The sequence below is a fragment of the Amblyraja radiata genome, chromosome 10, assembly GCF_010909765.2.
Source record: "Amblyraja radiata isolate CabotCenter1 chromosome 10, sAmbRad1.1.pri, whole genome shotgun sequence".
Taxonomy (NCBI): domain Eukaryota; kingdom Metazoa; phylum Chordata; class Chondrichthyes; order Rajiformes; family Rajidae; genus Amblyraja; species Amblyraja radiata.
This window is the reverse complement of record NC_045965.1, coordinates 56,364,292-56,388,714: the sequence shown is the minus strand read 5'-3', so window position 1 is coordinate 56,388,714 and position 24,423 is coordinate 56,364,292. Positions and strand designations below refer to the sequence as shown.

General features: G+C 45.3%; 1 protein-coding gene across 1 annotated transcript in view; it reads right to left on the bottom strand.

Annotated features, from left to right (window-relative positions):
- The window catches only part of abca4 (ATP binding cassette subfamily A member 4), a 148,834-nt gene that overhangs the window by 93,637 nt on the left and 30,774 nt on the right, over positions 1 to 24,423 (bottom strand). The window contains exons 10-13 of the mRNA XM_033027825.1: positions 22,589 to 22,705; positions 20,686 to 20,883; positions 14,370 to 14,575; positions 3,921 to 4,097 (exon numbers count right to left, since the gene is read on the bottom strand). Coding sequence (XP_032883716.1) covers positions 3,921 to 4,097; positions 14,370 to 14,575; positions 20,686 to 20,883; positions 22,589 to 22,705 — 698 coding nt within the window. The remainder of the gene's footprint in view (positions 1 to 3,920; positions 4,098 to 14,369; positions 14,576 to 20,685; positions 20,884 to 22,588; positions 22,706 to 24,423) is intronic.

Below are 24,423 nucleotides of genomic sequence, written 5' to 3'. Positions count from 1 at the left end.
GATCACCCATAGTGGGATCAGCTGTGCCCGATGTCGCCTCCGCACCGGCCAGATCCACGCGGCCGGGCGGAAAGGCTAGACACAAAACAAACAAGGTCGTGGACTCAGAGGAGTCCGACTTTGAACAACCGCGGGCGGCCAGCGCCCGAGAGCGCTGGAGCGGGAAGAAGCGGTGTATGGAGCTTTACTCCAACGTGACAGACTCCGGGAGATGGAGTCGGGTCACTGTGGGCCCTATGATAAACCCACAGCAGTACCTCTTGAAGGGCTGCACAGTGCTTCTACCTCATCAGAGGGGAGCACTGCGGGTCAGTTCTGGGCTGACCTGGAAGAGGGGTCCGCAGAAGAAAAGACAAGTGTGCAGGGGGTGCAGGAACAAGAGAACCTACAGGAACCCACTACGGCAACGACAGCACCCCCATGCACCCACCAGCAGAACTGGTGAAAGCTCGCAGGACCGGTACCCAAAACATGAGTCTTTTTAGGCCATGGCCCAGGCCGGCCTTCTTGGAAGATGCGGGGACCTCCAACGCCAACCAAACCGAAAATCCAGACCCCAGCGCTACAACAGCAGCGAAGAATCTACAAAAAGTAAACCTGCCACTGGTAACTATGGAGGTAGGTGGGTCTGGTTCCCTACAATATACAGTGGGCACGGAGATTGGGTGGAGATTACACTCTTTTCTGAATGCATGGAGCATGATAACAACCGATACTTACATCTTAAGCAGTATCCAGGGATATACAAGAGTTTATACACAAGTAAAGCCCTCCAGTTCAACATATACTGAACTGAATGTTCGTGCCTTCTGATAAAGGAAAATCAAAAGCGCAAGCTGAACTGAAGCGGCTTCACATAAAAGGTGTAATTGAGAAAACTCAACACGAACCATTAGAATTCGTGTCCAATATATTTATCAAAAACAAAAAAGATGATGGTCATCGCATCATCATAGATCTGACAAAATAGATACCTTTGTTACTGCTTAACAATTAATTTCCGAAGGTTACTTCAATGGCCAGCATTGATTTAAAAGATGCTTACTATTCAGTGCCTATACGAGGTGACCACAGATGTTACTTAAAATTCAACTGGATGGTACAACTCTGACAGTATAAAGCACTGCTAAATGGGTTATCATCAGCCCAGGCTGTTCACAAAAAATTTGAAACCAGCCCTAGCGTTGATACGGAAACGTACACACATGGTCATGGCATATTTAGATGACATACTCATTATGGGCAAAACTTTGGAATTGGCCAAACAACCTGTAACAGCCACAAAAAAGTTATTTGGAAAACTGGGATTCATTTTTCATCCAGTTAAATCTAAACTAACGCCTTCCACTACTATGGATTACCTGGGGTTTCACCATTGACTCAGTTCACATGTCGGTGACTCTGCCTAAGGGAAAGGCTAGAGATTTAATAGAGGCTTGCAATAATCTCACTGACATCAGCAAACCATCCATCAGATTGGTAGCTAAAGTAATTGGCATAATGATGGCTGCCTTTCCAGCCACACAATTTGGACCTCTACATTACCAAAACATACAGAGAGCAAACTACAAGCACTCTAAATTATGCAGGTCACTTTGACAGATCTGTGAAACTACCAATCAAGCTAAAATGGAACTAAAATGGTGGATAGATAACATCTCGCCTTGTTCCAATCCAATCATTGTCAGTAACCCTTCCATGGTACTACAAACTGATGCCAGTGCACTTGGGTGCGGAGCCACCAATACCATACCACCGTGGTTGCATACATTAACCACAGGGTGGAAACAAATCGACATCATGTGACAATCTGGCTATACAAATTGGCAATGGTGTATCCAGAGAGATATTTGGATATCAGCCACTTACCTACCAGGAAGACTAAATTCAGTGGCAGACACCAGGTCACGCAAATTTAATGAAAACACCAAATGGATGTTGAATAAAATAGTACTGCTGATATCACAGCAAAATATGGAACACCAGATATCGATTTATTCGCATCCAGACTTAACCACCAGTTATCAAATTATGTTACATGGGAACCAGACCCTGGGGCAGCGTTGACAGATGCATTTTCGCTGCATTGGGGGGGGAAATTGTTTATTATGCATTCCCTCCTTTCCTGCCTCATCAGTCGGGTATTAAGGAAATACAACAAGACTCGGCATCTGGTATTGGTAGTACCCGATTGGCCTACACAACCATGGTTCCCAGTGGTGTCAAACATGGTATCAAAGACATGAACATCCCGTCTGTTCTGGAATATCTGGCAGGCCTCCACTATGATGAGGGGCTCAGTTACAGTGCCATCAACTGCGCCAGAAGTGCCCTATCGACTTACCTATGGCAGGGGACAGACCATTACACTGTTGGGACTCACCCACTGGTACAAAACCTATGAGGGGAACCAGATACTCCCAAATATGGGATGTGAGAATAATCCTGAAGATGCTCAGGAATTGATCTCCAGCAACAGTTCTGTCCCTACACAGACTGACATTAAAACAGTCATGCTAATGGTATTGGTCACGGCACAGAGGATACAGTCACTGCAAAAACTAGACTGGACAACATGACTTCCTCAACAGAAAATATTACGTTTCATATTTATGAGATAGTAAGCAGAACAGAAAAGGGATCAGCAGGCCTCAATATACAATTAGGTCATACCCAACAGATGACCGTCTGTGTATAGTAAGACATCTGTCGTTATACATGAAGAAAACGAATATCCCAAGAGGCAATGAAAAGGCACATTTTGGTCAGCCACTAGCAACCACACCAAGAGTGACGGTCCAGACCATCTCCAGATGGCTGAAACAGGTGCTAACACAAGCTGGGGTGGATACTAATTTTTAAAAATCTCTTTCCACCAGGGCTGCAGCTACATTGGCAGCGATACAGTTGGATGTACCAATGGACCAAATCCTCAAGGCAGCAGGATGGTCTGGAGGGGAAAACATTCCAATTATTTTATAATAAACCAGTAATGAAACCTGGAACGTTTGCAGAAACAATTTAAGTTCTGTAAATTAATTTAAACCCATAAAAAGGGGTTATAAATTTGTGTTAAAAATTTTTATGATTTCAATGTCGAATTCATGTCCAAATTATGTTAACACAATTCCTCCCACAGTCAAGGCAGACGTGATGCATGGACTCGTTTTCACGGCATGAAATCACAGAGCTTTAAAATCTTCACGTAGTCACTCACGTGACTCCGAAGTAAAATAGTAAGATTAAACGAGAACTTACCAGTTTGAAGTTTGATCTGTATTTTATGAGGAGTTACGATGAGGGATTACGTGCCCTCCGCTCCCACCCTGATCATATACTTAACTGGTATCTCTTCTCTAATCTTACTATGTTTAGTCATTACAGTTATCTGTGATTTCACACCGCTGCTTTGAAGAATGACACGCATGCGTCCTGGCGGGCTTCTTCACGTAATCCCTCATCGTAACTCCTCATAAAATACAGATCAAACTTCAAACTGGTAAGTTCTCGTTTAATCTTACTATTAAATCATGTATTTTCAAGCTTCCCATCAGCAGCCCGCTTGCCTGTTGCTGAAGTTAAACCAGTTTTAAAAGGTTTTCACACACAGAGAGTGGTGAATCTCTGGAATTCACACAGAGAGGTGAATCTCTGGAATTCTCTGCCACAGAAGGTAGTTGATGCCAGTTCATTGGCTATATTTAAGAGGGAGTTAGATGTGGTCCTTGTGGCTAAAGGGATCAGGGGGTATGGAGAGAAGGCAGGTACAGGATACTGAGTTGGATGATCAGCCATGATCATATTGAATGGCGGTGCAGGCTCGAAGGGCCGAATGGCCTACTCCTGCACCTATTTTCTATGTTTCTATGTTTCTATGTAAAAGAGCGTTATCAAAGAAGATCAATGATTAATTGACTTACATGTCATCAACGAAGCAGGGATATGGCATTTGCTGGACATAGATCCCAGATGGGACCTCTGTGTTGGTATGTATCCTGATAATTCCATGTTCAATCATGTCTTGCAGGTAAGCAAAACCTCCCCAGATGTAACGTAAATCCTCTATCGGGTCAGCCCTGGGGCCTGGGTCCCAGTACCTGTCGGAGAAACATGCACACAGTTTACACAAGGTATTGAATGATTGGGGCCCAGTAATAATGTTAATCGCAATCTCTGTGCAGCCACTAGTCAACTGCTTCACACGGCAGCTGAACAACACATTGGGTCTTTAGGGCTGCATGGTGGTGCAGCGGTAAGAGTTGCTGCCTTACAGCGCCACAGACCCGGGTTCTATCCTGGCTACGGGTGCTGCTTGTACGGAGTTTGTACGTTCTCCCTGTGACCCACGTGGGGTTTCTCCTGGTGCTCCGGTTCCCTCCCACACTCCAAAAACGTATAGTTTTGTAGGTCAATTGGCTTTGGTAAAAATTGTAAATCGTCCCTAGTGTGTAGGATAGTGCTAGTGTACGGGGTGATCTCTGGCCGGCACGGACTCGGTGGGCCAAAGGGCCTGTTCCCGTGCTGAAAATTTAAAGTCTAAAAAGTAATGATGTGAATTTTTAAGCTAATCAATTGCAGGTTGATATCAGCAAGCTCTCTTTACACGGCAACTGAACAACACAGGGACCATCAGAAGGGACAGAACAAAGCAGAAATCACTGCTGGGAGATGGAGGTGAGGTGGCCCCATAGCAGAAGCGTCCATGTCGCGGGGCTAGAAATGGAAGTATCCCGTGCTAATTCCGCTACCACCATCATCTATTGCAACAAGTGACGGTTCCCACTGATTGTCGCCCGGAAGCTTGCGTCCTTTTCAGGACGGACGATGACAGCGATGTCGACATTTGAAACATGGAAGATGGACACGAAAGAAGAAGAAGGAGGTGGACATTGCTTTTAATTGTTCATCATTGGAGACTGTGCCTTTCGCCGCCAGAGTCCTAAGCTATGGAAATCCTTCCCAGGAGTGCTCTTTCCTCCTTTAATGAGATCATTAAAACTTTTTTGAACTTCGGGAATTTTGTTTTGTTGAGTGTAGTTCATTGTCACGTGTGCCGAGGTATAGTGAAAAGCTTTTTGTTGTGTGCTAACCAGTCAGCGGAAAGACAATACATGATTATAATCGAGCCGTCCACAGCGTACAGATACATGATAAAGGGAATAATGTTTAGTGCAAGACAAAGTCCAATAAAGTCCGATTAAAGATAGTCCGAGTGTTTCGATTGAATGAATTCTGACCTATATTGGCCTATGTGACTCAATGGCAAATTTTACATAAAATTACTCTTGTGAAGCACCTTGGTACACTTGCTGCATTCAATGTGACGTCAACATGCAAATTATATTGAGAGTTAAGGGCCTGTTTCGGCGACTGCGGGTGTCAAAAACCGTCAAGTTGTACGACAATCTACGACACTACGACACAGTTGACGTCACGCTGCGACAATCTTCGTCAGCCGACGGCACAATTTCCCAGGACCTCAACTGCGACAATATACGACAGCCTACGACGGCATGCGACCACACAGACGTCAAACAGCGACAGCCGAAGTCAACATACGTCCACCCGCAACACCATACGGCAAAATACGACAGGCTGCGTCACTGTCTACGACATCTGAGGACAACGGAAGACACGTGACATCATGACTGCATCATGACTATCATGGAGCAACTACAGATTGCATCGCTATTAGTACAACAACATCAAAGACTTCTGCTTGCAGCAGCCCTCGTGCTTATAGATCAGCCCGGCAGTAGTACACCAAGAAAGGGGAAGAAGAAGCCCAGGAAGAGGTCTGTGTGGACGAGGTCCTTGTTCCTGATGAGACCCACTTTGGGCCAGTATGAGATTATGAAGACTGAGCTTCAGCGAGAAGACGAGGCTGCGTTTAGAAGCTTGGCTGCAGACGTTGTAAACAGTTTAACTGAGAGCTTTCAAAGTAACAAACAAAAAGAACAAAATGATGAGAGGGATAGATCAGGCTCTTGCCCACAGTAGGAGAATTAAGAATCAGATGAATGGAGCTGCCGGAGGAGGTAGTTGAGGCTGGGAATATCGCAATGTTTAAGAAACATTTCGACAGGTACATGGATAGGACAGGGATAAGAGGGCATTTTGGCTGGTGTGGGCAAGTTGGGCCAAAGGACCTGTTTCCAGGCTGTAAGACACTCTGGCTCTATGACTCTAAAGGGCCTGTTCCACTTGCCGATTTTTTTGGCGACTGCCGGCATCATTGATTGACGTATCAGGTCACCGAACAAGTTGCGTCGTGATGCGGCGTGACGCAGAGTGATGACGTATTGACGCGCGGTGATTTTTCAAGTGTCGCATCATTTTTTTTGTCGCCGCTGGATTTTGAAATGTTCCAAATCTTTTGGCGACCCCGTTATGACGCCGGCAGTCGCCGAACAAAATCGCCAAGTGGGACAGGCCCTTAAGAATAGTTCAACTAGTTCATGGATGTCTGAGATTGAAACATCAGCCTTGCGCTCATTTAAAGGAAACTGAACTGCAGGTTTGCCCATTCTGTAGCCACTACGTTGAAAGTCCAGGTTTATTGCTTGAGAATCAGGCATCACTTCACCTAACTGGTTAATAGATTAACAGAGGGTAATATATTAAACAAATTAAGCATGGCTATCATGACAAGCTAAGCAGATTTTTTCCATTATCGCACGAGGTTGTGAAACAGTCAACTCGTTGTCAATGAATATTTTGCTTTTACCACCTACAAATTCAGGTAGGTTCTTTCAAGCTGTTATCAGGCAACTGAATCATCCTACCGCAACTAGGGAGCAGTCCTGAACCACCATCTACCTCATTGGTGACCCTCGGACTATATTTGGTCGGACGCTACTGGCTTTATCTTGCACTCAACGTTATTACCTTATCATGTATGGCAGATGGCATGTTGGCCTTCACAGCGAGAGGATTTGAGTATAGGAGCAAGGAGGTCCTACTGCAGTTGTACAGGGTCCTGGTGAGACCACACCTGGAGTATTGTGTGCAGCTTTGGTCTCCTAATTTGAGGAAGGACATCTTTGCTAGTAGTGCAGCGTAGGTTCATAATTCCCGTGATAGGGAGGACTGATATATGATGCAGAATGGATCGACTGGGCTTATATTCACTAGAATTTAGGATGAGAGGAGATATTCCAGAAACGTATAAAATTCTTAAGGGATTGAATAGGCTAGATGCAGTAAAAAAAGGTTCCCGATGTTGGGAGAGTCCGGAATCAAGGGTCACAGTTTAAGAATAAGGGGTAGGCCATTTAGGACTGAGATGAGGAAAAAGTTTTTCACCCAGAGAGTTGTGAATCTGTGGAATTCTCTGCCACAGAAGGCAGTGGAGGCTGATTCTCTGGATGTATTCAAGGGAGAGTTAGATATAGCTCCTTGGGCTAACGGAATCAAGGGATTTGGGGAAAAAAGCAGGAACAGGGTACTGATTTTGGATTATCAGCCATGATCATATGGAATGGCGGTGCTGGCTCAAATGGCCTACTCCTGCACCTATTTTTCCATGCTTCTATGTCTATGTATTTGTACACTGTCAATGGCTCGATTATAATCATGTATTGTCTTTCAACTGACAGGTTGGCACGCAACAAAAGCTTTCCACTGTACCTCGGTACACGTGACAGTAAACTAAACTAAACTAAGCTGCTTGATGAGTCTATTATATACCTCTATCGTCTGAATCATCAGTCCCCACTACCACTGGCCCATCCCTCCCATCAACCACTCGCATGTACAAGAGGTCTCTAACACAGGGAGTAGCGCTGAAATGCCCAAAGGATCTGCCAGCAAAGACAGACTGAGGAGCATAGAGGGAGAGGGTACAGGAAACACAGGCACACAGAACCACAGGACATGGAAGGTGATAGAGGTGGACATGGTTGCAAAATAAAGATGAGTGGTACAATAGCACGATTTGTCGATAAAACAAAAATTCAAGTTTAACAAGGACGTTAAACATGTTACGCAATGCAAGAGTATGGGCCAAATTTGTGGGTTTTGAAGCCTTTTGGTACTTTTCCCGAGAGACCATCCTTCACACTTGAAACTAGATATTGAGCGTAGGAAGGAATTGCAGACTCTGGTTTACAGGCAAATTGGAGGAACTGCACCTCATGTTTTGCTTGGGCAGCCCACAACCTGAAGAAGGGTCTCGACCCGAAACGTCACCCATTCTTCCTTCACTCCAGAGATGCTGCCTGTCCCTCTGAGTTACTCCAGCTTTTTGTGTCTATCTTCAGTTTAGACCAGCACCTGCAGTTCCTTCCTAAACACCAATAGGTTTGAATATTGAATTTCTGTAATTTCTAGTGACCCTTGCATTCCCTCTGTCTCCGTCCCTCCCCCACCCTAGTCACCCTGCTAGTTTCACTGTGCGTATCCCTTTGTTAGCATCTCTTCCACAGCCAACAATGGACCATTGTGGGCTCCACATTTGCTGGGTCTGATTTGTTTTGTAACTTTTCATATCTCTAGTTTCCTTCTACCCCGACTCTCAGTCTGAAGAAGGCTCGCGACCTGAATCGTCTCCTATTCGTTTTCTCCAGAGATGCTGCATGACCCGCTGAGTTACCACAGCATTTTATACCGATCTTCACTATTGAGCGTTAACAGACTGTCTGGCCATGGCAAGCACCACAGGCAAGGTGCTCCTATTACACAGAAGCACATGCATCCAATAGACAATAGACAATAGGTGCAGGAGTAGGCCATTCGGCCCTTCGAGCCAGCCCCGCCATTCAATGTGATCATGGCTGATCATCCACAATTAGTACCCCGTTCCTGCCTTCTCCCCATATCCCTTGACTCTGCTATCTTTAGGAGCTCTATCTAACTCTCACTTGAAAGCATCCAGAGAATCAGCCTCCACCGCCTTCTGAGGCAGAGAATTCCACAGGTTCACAACTCTCTGGGTGAAAAAGTTTTTCCTCATCTCCGTTTTAAATGGCCTACCCCTTATTCTTAAATCCAAGTTCCACACCACAGAAATCACTCGACTCATAATCAGGTTTGTGTGCCCTGCTTACGTTTTCTATTTTGCTCCTTAGCTCTGCAATCTTAGGGCAAGTGCACCGTTCTGACTTTTTTGAGATGGCTCAGCACACATCAAGCACGAAGGCCTTCACGGTCCGTTTGGCCCAAGTACACATCGTGTATATGGTGCATGAACCACAAACACTGAGATCCAAATGCACATCTCCAGATTTAACTACACTGACGTTCACGTTATTAGTCAACCTCCTCCTTCTGTCGCGGGGTAGACTGACTCCCCTTCCCCTCCTCCCCAATCTGTGCTCACCCCCAATCCTGGACTTTCCACTAGTCACTTTAATTTCATGTTTCGTGGATCTTGTTGTGTTTTATGACTGTTGGCAGATCCATTTCCCTCCTGGGATAAATAAAGTTCTCCAGTATCGTATCATATCAATAGACAATAGGTGCAGGAGTAGGCCATTCGGCCCTTCGAGCCAGCACCGCCATTCAATGTGATATTATTTTGTATTGTATCGTATCGTATCGTTAGCACGTTCCCTTCATTGCTATATTTAAGAGGGAGTTAGATGTGGCCCTTGTGGCTAAAGGGATCAGGGGGTATGGAGAGACGGCAGGTATGGGATACTGAATTGGATGATCAGCCATGACCATATTGAATGGCGGTGCAGGCTCGAAGGGCCGAATGGCCTACTCCTGCACCTATTTTCTATGTTTCTATGTTTCCATGAGCTCCACCATCCAAAACTCTGTTGTCCCAGTCTTGCTCTTCATTAAATCCTATTTACCTTCCCTACTTCCACTGATTCCAGTGCATTACATTTATATTTTAAATCCCCCGTCCTACCCTGATGTACCATGTATCTGCAATCTTCCGTTTTGTTGTCCAAGGCTTTCATTCTTTTAGAGATACAGCGTCGAAACAGACTCTTCGGCCCAGCAAGTCAATGCTGACCAGCAATCATGTGGATACGAGTTCTATCCTACACACTCTGGACAATTTACAGAAGCTTTTCACTCAGTACACGTGACAATAAACTAAACTGAACTGAAGCCAATTAACCTACAAACCCGTACGTGTTTGGAGTGTGGGAGGAAACCGGAGCACCCAGGGAAAACCCACACGGTCACAGGGAGATTGTACAAACTCCGTATGGACAGCACCCGTAGTCGGGATCGAACCCCAGTCTCTGACAATAGACAATAGACAATAGGTCTATTGATCAATAGGACAATAGGTGCAGGAGTAGACCATTCGGCCCTTCAAATCAGCATCGTCATTCAATGTGATTATGGCTGATCATCCACAATCAGTACCCCGTTCCTGCCTTCTCCTCATATCCCCTGACTGCGCGATCTTCAAGAGCCCTATCTAGCTCTCTCTTGAAAGTATCCAGAGAACCGGCCTCCACCGCCCTCTGAGGCAGAGAATGCCACAGACTCACAACTCTCTGTGTGAAAAAGTGGTTCCTCATCTCTGTTCTAAATGGCTTACCCCTTATTCTTAAACTGTGGCCCCCTGGTTCTGGACTCCCCCAACATCGGGGACATGTTTCCTGCCTCTAGCGTGTCCGAAATCTTAATAATCTTATATGCCGCAATAAGATACCCTCTCATCCTTCCAAATGCCAGAGTGTACAAGTGCTGTGAGGCAGCAACTCTACTGCTGTGCCACCGTGCCACCCAAGTGCTCCATCGGGACGTGAACCCAGAACCTTTGAATGTCCTCAGGCTGCTAGACGTCCAATGCGCTATCAATTGTGCAAGGAGCCACCTTTCTGTTCATTGTCCTCTACACTCCTATCATTGATGCCAAGGTTTTCCATTTCCTGCAAGTTAAATCTCTCCTTCTCCATCCCTTGCCTGAATTTCCAGTAACCCCTTCCATCATCTCTCTTCCTGTGCAGCATGAAGATGATAGAGATCAAATTAAATGACCAAGCATTGACTGGACAATCGTTTTGCTGAACGCCTTCGCTCAGTCCGCTTTGGTCTCCCGGTTGCCAAACATTTCAACTCCCCTTCCCATTCCCAAACTGATCTTTCTCTCCTGGGCCCTCCTCCATTGTCAGAGCCATGCCCAACGCAAATTTGAGGAACAGCATCTCATATTTTGCTTGGGCAGCGGTATGGATATTGATTTCTCCAACTTCAAGTAACCCTTGCATCCCCTCTCTCCATCCCTCCCCCCACCCTAGTCATTGTACTAGTTTCACTGTCGTCCTGTCGAGTTTCACTGTCTGCATAACTCGTTATCACCTAGCCCACAGCCAACAATGGACCATTGTGGGCTCAACATTTCCTAGATCATTGAAGCTTTTTGCATATCTTTTATTCCTTTGTTCTGTATCGCTCTACATCACCGTCTATATCCTTTCCCTTTCATCGTTTTGTTTCCCTTTCATAAGATCATAAGATCATGTGACAGGAGCAGAATTGGGCCATTTGGCCCATCAAGTCTACTCCGTCATTCAATCATGGCTGATATATCTCTCCCTCCTAACCCCATTCTCCTGCCTTCTCGCCATAACTTCCCCTGACTCTCAGTTTGAAGAAGGGTCTCGACCCGAAACGTCACCTATTCCTTTTCTCCAGAGCTGCTGCCTGTCTCTCTGAGTTACTCCAGCTGTTTGTGTCTGTACATGACTTCAAACCCGCAAACTGACCGGTAATAAACTGGTGTTGGTCACAACAGTAGAATGCCGACACCTGCCACTGATGCTTTCTGATGCCAATGTAAAGATATGTGTAGCTCAGCAGTGTATTGGTTTCACCCCTTGGTTACACCTCTGTGTGGAAGTGGCATTTGTAAGTGGGCTTGGGGAGAGCGAGGGGGTGCCACCTCCTGCCGCAAGTGAAGACAGAAGTTCAAAGAAACGGAATTAAAATTGTCTTGCTCTTTAAATAGTCGGACTACTGTTTTGGATTATTGCACAGTCAATGTAGTTGACAATACTGACACAAGTAGCCTTGTACCAGGTCCCTGAGACAAGGCGGGCTGCACACAAGCGTACAACTATCTGTACTCACACACAGGGGAATGACAAGGAAATAGCTGCACCAAAGCTCCGTGGATTGATGAATGGCGAGGAATCACTCAGCATCCCCAATGGACAACTGGGCTTTGTTGTGTGGAACAATCGCCCTTTGTGCGAGCGTTGTTGTTGCCGGAGAGAATGCACACGTTCAACTTCAAGGCCTCAACCTCTTAAGGTTACACTTCGCAACACAGCCAAGTGAAACAACTGGAGAGATGCCCGCCGTGAAACCCGAGCTCCATGTCATCTCCAGACACCCCTAAATTAAACGTTTCAGCGACCAAGGGGAGCAAGACTGGATAGACTCGGTTTGTACTCGCTAGAATTTAGTAGATTGAGGGGGGATCTTATAGAAACTTACAAAATTCTTAAGGGGTTGGACAGGCTAGATGCAGGAAGATTGTTCCCGATGTTGGGGAAGTCCAGAACAAGGGGTCACAGTTTAAGGATAAGGGGGAAATCTTTTAGGACCAAGATGAGAAAAACATTTTTCACACAGAGAGTGGTGAATCTCTGGAATTCTCTGTCACAGAAGGTAGTTGAGGCCAGTTAATTGGCTATATTTAAGAGGGAGTTAGATGTGGCCCTTGTGGCTAAAGGGATCAGGGGGTATGGAGAGAAGGCAGGTACAGGATACTGAGTTGGATGATCAGCCATGATCATATTGAATGGCGGTGCAGGCTCGAAGGGCAGAATGGCCTACTCCTGCACCTAATTTCTAATGTTTCTATGTAAGTTATTTGCATTGTGCGACTTGTGTGGATGAAGAGCTCGACTCGAGTGGATCGACTGGGCTTGTATTCACTGGAATTTAAAAGGATGCGAGGGGATCTTATAGAAACATATAAAATTCTTAAAGGATTGGACAGGCTAGATGCAGGAAAAATGTTCCCGGCGTGGGGGGAGTCCAGAACCAGGGGTCACAGTTTAAGAATAAAAGGTAGGCCATTTAGGACTGAAATAAGGAAAATCCTTTTCACCCAGAGAATTGTGAATCTGTGGAATTCTCTGCCACAGAAGGCAGTGGTGGCCAATTCACTGGATGTTTTCAAGAGAGAGTTAGATTTTAGAGCTAACGGAATCAAGGGATATGGGGATAAAGCAGGAACGGGGGTACTGATTTTGGATGATCAGCCATGATCATATTGAATGGCGGTGCTGGCTCGAAGGGCTGAATGGCCTACTCCTGCACCTGTTTTCTATGTTTCTATGTCCCTATGACTCCATGGGAGCTTTCCAATTTCCACCTCAACCGTGAGGTCCACCAAGGAGGAGGGCGACGGTTTGCGGGACGACCAGATGGAGGCGAAGGCTGCAACGGCCTTTATGGCCAACTGCAGTTGGGACCGTGAAACGGTGCCAGATCCTGGCGACTATTGCGTAACCTCACTGGACTGTTTTTATGTATTATGTATTATTATACTTATGCATGCCAATAATCTTCTGCAAAAAGTAACCACCGCACCTTGGTACACATGATAATAAAGGAACCATTGAACTAGTGTAGGGGTGATCGCTGGTCGGTGGGCCGAAGGACGTGTTTCCAGGCTGTATCTCTATCCTAAACTAAGACGACTAGAGGGGTTTGAGCCAGATGGACACAACTTCTTCCTATGAACACTTGATACCTGCAAGATATTCCACCAGTTGCATCGCTGACACTCGCTAAGAGTTGCTGGTGAAGTGGACAGGGCCGTTGGGTTGGGTTGCTCCTAGGCCTGGCCAAGCTGGCCATCCACGAGTCACGGCCACAGGCGGAAGAGGCCTTTGCCCGAGCCAGATGCTTGCCCCTTTACCAGGGTTACGTCCGCACCCGGGTGGTGTTAGAGAGGGGCATAGTTGTATAGTAGTTATTTAGTATTTAAGAAGGAACTGCAGATGCTGGAAAATCAAAGGTACATAAAAATGCTGGAGAAACTCTGCAGGTTCAGCAGCATCTATGGAGCAAAGGAAATAGCCAACGTTTCGGGCCGAAACCCTTCTTCCTGAATTTAGTTATTTAGTATATTTGTAAGGATTGTAACATAGTTGTTTGAACATTTAGATAATTTGGTGATTTTGTAATATGGTGGTGGGAATAGGTGATGTTTTGTGTCGAGGCCCTTCCGCAGACTGGGTCACCCGCCTCCTGTAACCTTGCATGCAGGTGACCTTGTTGATCTCCGAAGGTCCCTGTGCTCTCTCTAGTTACTCGTGCCACCACGGTTTGGTTTTGTGTCGTGTTCGTAACTAAATAAATTATTTTTGATACCAAAAAAAAAAGAGTTGCTGGTGAGTTTTAGTTTGGGAACTCAGACCCTCTTTGTGAATGAAACTGACCTGTCTTTTATTTTATTGGTTCGCTCCACTGCATCAATGTCCATGCGGATTTTATATTTGACGTGCGTTGGAAGCTGGCTCGACCACGGGTCCAAGTCTGGAAACACTATCCCGGCCCAAAACATGTTTTCTTCCAGCAGATAAAGTGCTCGGTGGGTGAGATGCCCTTCGTCCAAGTGGCCTTCAAATTTATCCAGGTTTAAGCACTGCAAATAATCAAAGAGTTTACGACAAGAGTATGCCTGAGTAAATCGCAGAGTGAGAAGATAACAGCTTCTAGTGCCTGTAATTATTTGCTCCACATGTAAACAGTCATTTATACTTCAGAAGACTCTCCAGCACCTGTTGTAAGCAACTTGCAGATGTGCAGATAAAAACTGCCTTTTGACCAACTCTTGTCTAATGAACAAGATACTTAAATGAAGACACCCGAGTTCAGACAAAAGGCACCATGGTGTCAGCAAACCTTAACCCTTGCGTTTCCACAAGCCGATCGCTGATAAAACAGCCGGCACTATTTGCAAAACTGGGAGAGAAGGAGACAGGAGAAAGTGTGCAGCGTTCAAACAGGCGAAGAGATTGGCCCTGGATAAGATCTGGCGGATAAGATAAAGCAGAATCCAAAGAGCTTCTACAAGTATATTGAGGGTAAAAGAGTAACTAGAGAGAGAATAGGGACCTTCGGAAATCAACAAGGTCATCTGCATGCAGGGTTACAGGAGACGGTGACCCAGTCTGCGGAAGGGCCGCGACCCAAAACGTCACCTGTTCCTTTTCTCCAGAGATGCCGCCTGACCCGCTGAGTTACTCCAGCATTTTGCGTCTATCTACGGAATAAACCAGCATCAGCAGTTCCTTCCCACAACTCTTCCACACTTCCTTCCCAAAGGTGCTGCCTTGTACTCTTACCTCTAACGCTATCTCATTCAATTGTTTCATGATAATATTCTGATATTTCCTGCACCACTTTGGGCTGCACTACAATCTAGCACCAATCTGCTCATGCACTCAGCATTGTATTTGTTGTTGTGTTTATCATGAGTGTATGGATACTATTCACTCTGTGAGCTTCGCCTCTTCCTTTCTTTTTTTATACCCCCCCCCCCCCCCGACATCAGTCTGAAGAAGGGTCTCGACCCGAAACGTCACCTATTCCTTCCCTCCATAGATGCTGCCTCACCCGCTGAGTTTCTCCAGCATTTTTTGTCTGCCTTCGATTTTTCCAGCATCTGCAGTTCTTTCTGAAACATGTCATTGTACCTGATCTGTCACCTGAATCTGCACCTGAGCTGATAAATGATTATTTCTCATCTGTATGTAGGATGACGTGGATGATTAGGAACTCGGGGAAGTCGCGCAAAAAAAAGACTTTCACTGTAGCTCAGTTCATGTGACAATAAAGAACCTTTGAACCATTTGGAAATACAAGGACTAATCAACATGGGCTTTGTGTGTGGCAAATGGTGTCTCACAAATTTTTGAAGGGGTGACTAAGATTGATGAGAGCAATGCAGTAAATGTTATCTATATGGACACTAGCAAGGTCTTAGATAAGGTACAGCATTGTAGGTTCTCAGCAAGGCAGGTTAGATCACAGGGCATCCAGAGCCAATTGGAAAAGGTGCCTAAAAGACATGAGATGTTGCCTGGTCTGGAGGGTTTGAGAAATAAGGAGAGGCTGAATAGCTGGTTCTTTTCTCTGGAGCGTAGGAGGCTGAGGGGTGACCTTATAGAGGTAAGGTCATGTCACGAGTACATAGATAAGGTGAATAGCCACAGATTTTCTCCAAGGTAGGGGCATTCCAGAACTTGAGGGCAAAGGTTTAACGTGAGAGGGGAAAGGGACGTGAGGGGCAGATTTTTCAGGCAGTGGGTGGTGCGTACATGGGATGTGGAGCAAGTTGGAGCGGTGGCAGTGGATACAATTTAAGTGAGACTTAAATGACAACTGGATAGGTATATGGATAGGAAAGGTTTGATGGGGTGTGGGGGGGAGGGGATGGGATGGATTTGGGACAGTGCAGGCAAGTGGAAGTAGCTCAGTTTGGCATGGACGACTTGGGCCGAAGGGCCTGCTCCCTTGTTGTATAGCTCTATGGGTGTTAATTATGGTTTGTGAAAGTTGATCATCTGATGGCAGTTCACTTTTGGGGAGAGGAACAGTCACCATGACCCCCACATTTTTTAAGAAACTACAAGCCTTCGCACAGGCAACAGTATGGACTCATTCAGATCGATAAACTACTAATATCTTATTCATAGTCATACAGCATAGAAACGGACCCTTCGGCCCAACTTGCCCACGCCGACCAACATGTCCCATCTACACTAGTCCCAACTGCCGTGCTTATAGAAACATAGTAAAATAGGTGCAGGAGGAGGCCATTTGGCCCTCCGAGCCAGCACCGCCATTCATAGTGATCATGGCTGATCGTCCCCTATTAATAACCCGTGCCTGCCTTCTCCCCATATCCCTTGACTCCACTAGCCCATAGAGCTCTATCTAACTCTCTCTTAAATCCATCCAGTGACTTGGCCACCACTGTCCTCTGTGGCAAGGAATTCCATAAATTCACAACTCTCTGGGTGAAAAAGCTTTTTCTCACCTCAGTCTTAAATGACCTCCCCTTTATTCTAAGAATAAAGCTTGGCCCATAACCCTCTAAAACCTATTCTAACCATGTACCTGTCCAAATTTCTTTAGTTTAACTAAAGTTTTAATTTAGTTTAGTTTAGTTTAGAGATACAGTGTGGAACCAGGTCCTTCAGCCCAGTGAGTCTGGCACTATCCTACACACTAGGGACAATTTTACAGAAGCCAATTAACCTACAAACCTGTAGGTCTTTGGAGTGTGGGAGGAGAATGGAGAACCTGGAGAAAACCCACATGGTCACAGGGAGAACATACAAACTCCGTACAGACAGCACCCGTAGTCAGGATTGAACCCGGGTTTCTGGCGCTGTACTTCAGCAACTCTACCGCTGCGCCACCGTGCCGGTCCGCCTATTAAACGTCATGTTAGTACCTTGGTCTATGATAATATTGGTCTATCTCACCCCATTCTCCAGGCAGATGTTGCAAAGTTAAAGCACTGGATGAAAATAGAAGTATAGGAAGGCATGAACAATATCTGCCAGATAGACACAAAATGTGACACACATTTTGAAGCAATGTCACTGTGAGTTAATGTTTTTTTCTCGTTTATTGAGGAAAAAAGATCTAACCTCACTCAACTCCAAACCTGCAACATTTGACAACTGGCAGATATTGTTAGGAAGGAACTGCAGATGCTGGTTTAAACCGAAGATAGACACAAAATGCTGGAGTGACTCAGCGGGACAGGCAGCATCCCTGGAGAGAAGGATAGTGGGACGTTTCTGATCCAGACCCATCTCCAGACTCGAACCGAAACGTCACCAATTCCTTCTCACCAGAGATGCTGCCTGTCCCGCTGAGTTACTCCAGCATTTTGTGTCTATCTTCGGTTTAAACCAGCATCTGCAGTTCCTTCCTAACAATATCTGCCAGTTGTCAAATGTTGCAGGTTTGGAGTTGAGTGAGGTTAGATCTTTTTTCCTCAATAAACGAGAAAAAAACATTAACTCACAGTGACATTGCTTCAAAATGTTGATAAGATTCTAATCCCTTGTGTCAGAGGGCTGTATCAATGCCAAGATATCTTATCTCCTGTGTGGATGGGCTCTGAAAACTGTGTGGTTGCTAGGGACTGATGTTAAATCACAGAGCTGATTCAATCTTTATGAAGCTATTTAGTCATGCTGATAACAGCGAAACATGCTGGTAACGACCAGATTAGTGTTGCCAGTAAGTGTAACACTAACCAAACTGCGGGAAGCCCGGGTCACCAGAGGCGATAGAGCCCACAACATACAAATCTCAACATTTCATTCAATCTCCAGCCTCAGGGCTAAACAGTGGTTGAATTATTGTAATGTTTTCACAAATGCAGTGAGTTACAGTCTATATGGAGGAGCGGCAAAAGAGGTGGGCGGCACAGTGGCGCAGCGGTAGAGTTGCAGTCTTACAGCGCCAGAGACCCATGCTCGATCCTGACTACGGGTGCTGTCTGTACAGAGTTTGCACGTTCTCTCTGTGAGCACATGGGCTTTCTCTGGGTGCTCCGGTCTCCTCTCACACTCCAAAGACGGGCGGCTCCGTAGGTTAATTTTTGCTTCTGTAAATTGTAAATTGCCCCTAGTGTGTAGGATAGTGCCGTGTAATGGGGTGATCGTTGGTCGGCACGGACTTGATGGGCCGAAGGGCCTGTTTCCACGCAGCATCTTTCAAGTCTAAAGTAAAAGTCTGAAGTCCAATTAGAATCCAGCCAGATGATGGTGCCATCTGGTGCATGGGAACACCAGCATCTCGAAGTACCGGACCAACCTGATGTACAAACACTTTGTTCCTTTACAATGACTTTACTATGAATGCAACATCTCCAAGTTTGCGGATGACACGAAGCTGGGGGGCAGTGTTAGCTGTGAGGAGGATGCTAGGAGGCTGCAAGGTGACTTGGATAGGCTGGGTGAGTGGGCAAATGCATGGCAGATGCAGTATAATGTGGATAAATGTGAGGTTATCCACTTTGGTGACAAAAACAGGAAAGTAGACTATTATCTGAATGGTGGCCGATTAGGAAAAGGGGAGATGCAACGAGCCTGGGTGTCATGGTACACCAATCATTGAAAGTAGGCATGCAGGTGCAGCAGGCAGTGAAGAAAGCGAATGGTATGTTAGCATTCATAGCAAAAGGATTTGAGTATAGGAGCAGGGAGGTTCTACTGCAGTTGTACAAGGTCTTGGTGAGACCACACCTGGAGTATTGCGTACAGTTTTGGTCTCCTAATCTGAGGAAAGACATTCTTGCCATAGAGGGAGTACAGAGATTGTTCACCAGACTGATTCCTGGGATGTCAGGACTTTCATATGAAGAAAGACTGGATAGACTCGGCTTGTACTCGCTAGAATTTAGAAGATTGAGGGGGGATCTTATAGAAACTTACAAAATTCTTAAGGGGTTGGACAGGCTAGATGCAGGAAGATTGTTCCCGATGTTGGGGAAGTCCAGAACAAGGGGTCACAGTTTAAGGATAAGGGGGAAATCTTTTAGGACCGATATGAGAAAAACATTTTTCACACAGAGAGTGGTGAAACTCTGGAATTCTCTGCCACAGAAGGTAGTTGAGGCCAATTCATTGGCTATATTTAAGAGGGTTAGATGTGGCCCTTGTGGCTAAAGGTATCAGGGGGTATGGAGAGAAGGCAGGTACAGGATACTGAGTTGGATGATCAGCCATGATCATATTGAATGACGGTGCAGGCTCGAAGGGCCGAATGGCCTACTCCTGCACCTATTTTCTATGTTTCTATGTTTCTATGACCAGGGTAAAATTCTTGGAGCACATTTGTCACCAGGCAGCAGCTCAAAAGGTAGCTCAGAACATCCTCCCACCCCCTACTGCCTCTCGATTCCCCATTTCCCTATCACGGGCAAATTAGAGATGCAGAAATAAATGCAGGTCTGTAAATTAATAAGTCACCCTGAAAAAAATAATAAAGTATTACAAGGTTCCTGTACAAAGCCCATTGGCCTTGTAAATGTTTGTTAAATATTGTTTACTTTGCTGGGTCCAAGAATAACCGGAATAACAAGCAGATACAAAAAACGTTAGAAGCAGTTAATCTCTGCAACACTATCTTGTCCTGATTTAATGTTTGATTAATGATTTCATGAATGACCTCATGATTTTATGCACTATAAGATTTTTTGATTTTTAAAAAACGTCATTATAACTAAGTTTACATATCTGTTGTGCGGCTGCAAGTAAGAATTTAATTGTTCCGTTTCAGGACAAATGATAATAAAACGCATGTAGGAAAGAACTGCAGATGCTGCTTTAAATCGAAGTTAGAGACAAAATGCTGGAGTAACTCAGCGGGACAGGCAGCATCTCTGGAGAGAAAGAAAGAGCTAGATAGGGTTTCTTAAAGATAGCGGAGTCAGGGGATATGGGGAGAAGGCAGGAACGGGGTACTGATTGGGGATGATCAGCCAAGATCACATTGAATGGCAGTGCTGGCTCGAAGGGCTGAATGGCCTCCTGCACCTATTGTCTATTGTCTATTGAAATGGGTGACGTTTTGGGTCGAGAGATCTCGATCCGAAACGTCACCCATTCCTTCTCTCCAGAGATGCTGCCTGTCCCGCTGAGTTACTCCATCATTTTGTGTCTACCATTTGTTAATAAAACACTCTTGATTTCTTTTTTTTTATGACTTCCCTTGTTTTCTTACCTCCATATAATTATTGAATGTGGTGAGTAGCTGGTCGGTAATGTTATAAATATTCTGCCAGCTAAACGTTGGCAGTCCGTCTGCACTCTCGCTGAATGGTCTGTTGTTTAGGAAGTTTATGATGTCACTGGCCGTCAAGTCCATGTCTTCCAGTTGCAAGTTTATGAAATATGAAACTGTGGGGTTTTTTATGGAGTCCTGTTGGGAAATAAAAGGCGAGGAATGTGAGTGGAAAAACATACGGGGGAATCAAACACTCTCCATTGCAGGTTAGCTCCAAATATTCCCAGGACTGGTCGACATGGCTGAGCCAGCAAACTTCAATTCTTTTTTGAGATGGCACATGAAACATACATGTATGATGACGGGTCTCGATCTGAAAAATCATCCATTCCTTCTCTCCAGAGATGCTGCCTGTCCCGCTGAGTCACTCCAGCATTTGGTGTCTATCTTCGATGGAAACCAGCATCTGCAGTTCCTTCTTACACATTGAGACTTATGCCCCTGTCCCACTTAGGAAACCTGCACGGAAACCTCTGGAGACTTTGCGCCCCACCCAAGGTTTCCGTGCAGTTCCCGGAGGTTGCAGGTGGTTGCCGGAGGTTGCAGGTAGTGGAAGCAGGTAGGGAGACTGACAAAAAACCTCCGGGAACCGCACGGAAACCTTGGGTGGGGCGCAAAGTCTCCAAAGGTTTCCGTTCAGGTTTCCTAAGTGGGACAGGGGCATAACAGTGTTGAAACAGGCTTTTCGGCCCAACTTGTCCACTCCGACCAACGTCCCATCTATACTAGTCCCACTTGCATGCGTCAAAGTCAAAGTCAAATTCAATTTTATTTGTCACATGCACCCGAAGGTGCAGTGAAATGAATTTGCCAGCAGCGATACATATCCCTCTAAACCTATCCTATTCATGTACCAATCTAATTATTTCTTAATCATTGCGATTGTCCCTGCCTCAACTACCTCCTCCGGCAGCGCGTTCCATAAGCCCACCACCCTTTGTGTGAAAAAGTTACCCCTTCAGATTCCTATAAAATCTTTCCCTTTACCTTAAACCTAAATCCTCCTCCTTGGTTCCCCAAGGGACTCTATGCATCAACCCGATCTATTCCTCTCATGATTTTATGCACCTCTATAAGATCACCCCTCATCCTCCTGCACTCCAGGGAAACAGAGTCTCAGTCTACTCAACCTCTCCCTAAAGCTCAGATCATCAAGTCCTGGCAAATCCTTGTAAATTTTCTCTGCACATATTCTCCCTACATATTATGTGCATAAATGCACTCCTTTAATGGACCAAATAAGACAGAGTAAGATTAAGTTGGGGCAAAGGCAAATGAGATCAAATGTGAAGCAAAAGATGAGGACAATGCCAACTGAATCCTGACAATATATCTCAGTAGCAGGTTCAGCGTCACTCCCCTTGCTCTTTCCCCCCCTCCCCCTTCCACCTATATCCCTCCCTCTGCCTCTACCCTTCACTCCTCCTCTCTCCTCCTCTGACACTTTTTGTCTCCTTTTCATCTCCAGCCTTTGTCATTTACTCCACCCACCTGCCTGTCACCTATATCCACCTATCACTTAGATTCATAGTGTCATAGAGTCATAGAGTGATACGGTGTGGAAACAGGCCCTTTGGCCCAAATTGCCCACACCGGCCAACATGTCCCAGCTACACTAGTCCCACCTGCCTTTGTCTGATGAAAGGTCGCGACCTGCAACGTCGTCTATCCATGTAGAAATATGTTAAGAATCCTCTGTAATCTGCTGTTATCTACAGTACATCAGAGACAATCGACCATTTCAGATAAACATGGCGACAAAAGTAATGAGTTGAGATATAACCGCTTGGTGGTTCGGGAAACATTTTGCTCTCGTTTGCTCCTTGTGACAAACACTTACGCGGATTATGTTCATTTGTACACTGTTTTGGAAGAAGTTCCAAAGCTGAGACTTCACCTCCTCCCAGACCTTTCCGATCTGCTTAAGTCTGTGTAGTTCCTCGAAAGTGACATTAGCCTGTGAAGAGAATTCAGAGCAGCATTTGGTGAACAAAGCAAAATCAGGAGAGTGAACATTCAGCTGACAAATATCCGTCGGCTAATCCACAAGTACTGTTCAGCCATCTTATTCGGACAGGAGGATGTCTGTAAAACATTATCCTCCAAGATTAGTAGGAAGGAACTATAAAAGCTGGTTTATACCGAAGATAGACAAAAAGTGCTGGAGCAACTCAGAGGGTAAGGCAGCATCTCAGGATAAATAGGATGGGTGACATTTCAGGTCGGAAGCCTTCTTCTCGTCTGAAGGAGGGTTCTGACCCAAAACGGCACCCATCCTTTTTCTCCAAAGATGCTGCCTGACTCGCTGAGTCACTCCAGCATTTGTGCCTATTCTCCTCCAAGAATTGGAATGTTGCACAGTCTTAAATCTGGAGCTCAACTCTTTCATGTTCTATAGTAAAGTAATAATTCAGTTTTACTTTTCGGGATATAACATGAAAACAGCTCCTTCAGCCCACTGAATCCACCTGTTGACCAGTTCTTGATTGCCCGCTCACACCAGTTCTATGTCATTCCACTTTCCCATCCACTCCCTACATACTAGAGGCAGTTTACGCAGGCCAATTAACCTACATACCCACACGTCTTTGAGATGTGGGAGGAAACTGGAGTTCACTTGGTAACAGGGAGAACATGCAAACTCTGTGAGGACAGCACCCGAAGTATGGATCGAGCCCAGGTCTCTGGTGCTGTGAGGCAACAGCTCTACCAGCTGTGCCAAGTCAAGTCAAGTCAAGTCTATTCGTCACATACACATAACGAGATGTGCAGTGAAATGAAAAGTGGCAATGCTCGCGAACTTTGTGCAAAAAAACAAATAAACAAACAAACTACAAACAGAATGGAACAGAATCACATATTCTTTTACTTATTAAATATTGTGGGCGGAAGGAAAAAGGGAAAAAAAAAGGGAAAAGTGCAGCCAAAAGTGCAGGCTGTTGAGGGTTGTAAGTCTTTGCATTCAGTGGACTTTCCATTCCTCAGTACACTGCCAAATCCAGGTTAATCCATAATGATTGATGTATGCTACATCAACAGTTAGCATTCCGACCAGCGGAGTAAAACATTAGCAAATTAAAACATTCTCTTCCAATAATTGGATTGTTGCACAGAGTGAAATCTGGAGTTAATAACGTTGACTGTGAAACTATTGGGTGTGTGTTCGACACCCATTTGGTTAATCAGAGGGAAGGGAATATGTTCAATTTAGTTCATTCCGTTTAGTTTATTGTCACGTGTGCCGAGGCACAGAGAAAAGCTAACCGTGCTAACCAGTCAGCAGAAAGACAATAGATGGCTCCAATATATTTACGGTGTATAGATATATGATAAGGGAATAATGTTTAGATAGTGTTAGTTATGTTGCGATATGTTCAACTCTTAGATGTCACCTGATATGAGCCAGCAGGGCAGTCAGTTCCAGAGTAGTCAGGAACAAAGATACTAGAGCTCCACTCTATAATCTTTGGTCAGGAATGAGCTATAAATGTTGGTATTGGCAACTTATTTAGCCATTGGCATTGCCACTCTTCACCTTGCATTCATCAGTTGGAATACTGATTATAAAAGTTGATAACTCATGTTACATACGTTCATGTCAATTGCTACCGAAACCAATTAATCTACAAACTTGTACGTCTTTGGAGTGTGGGAGGAAACTGGAGCTCACGGGAA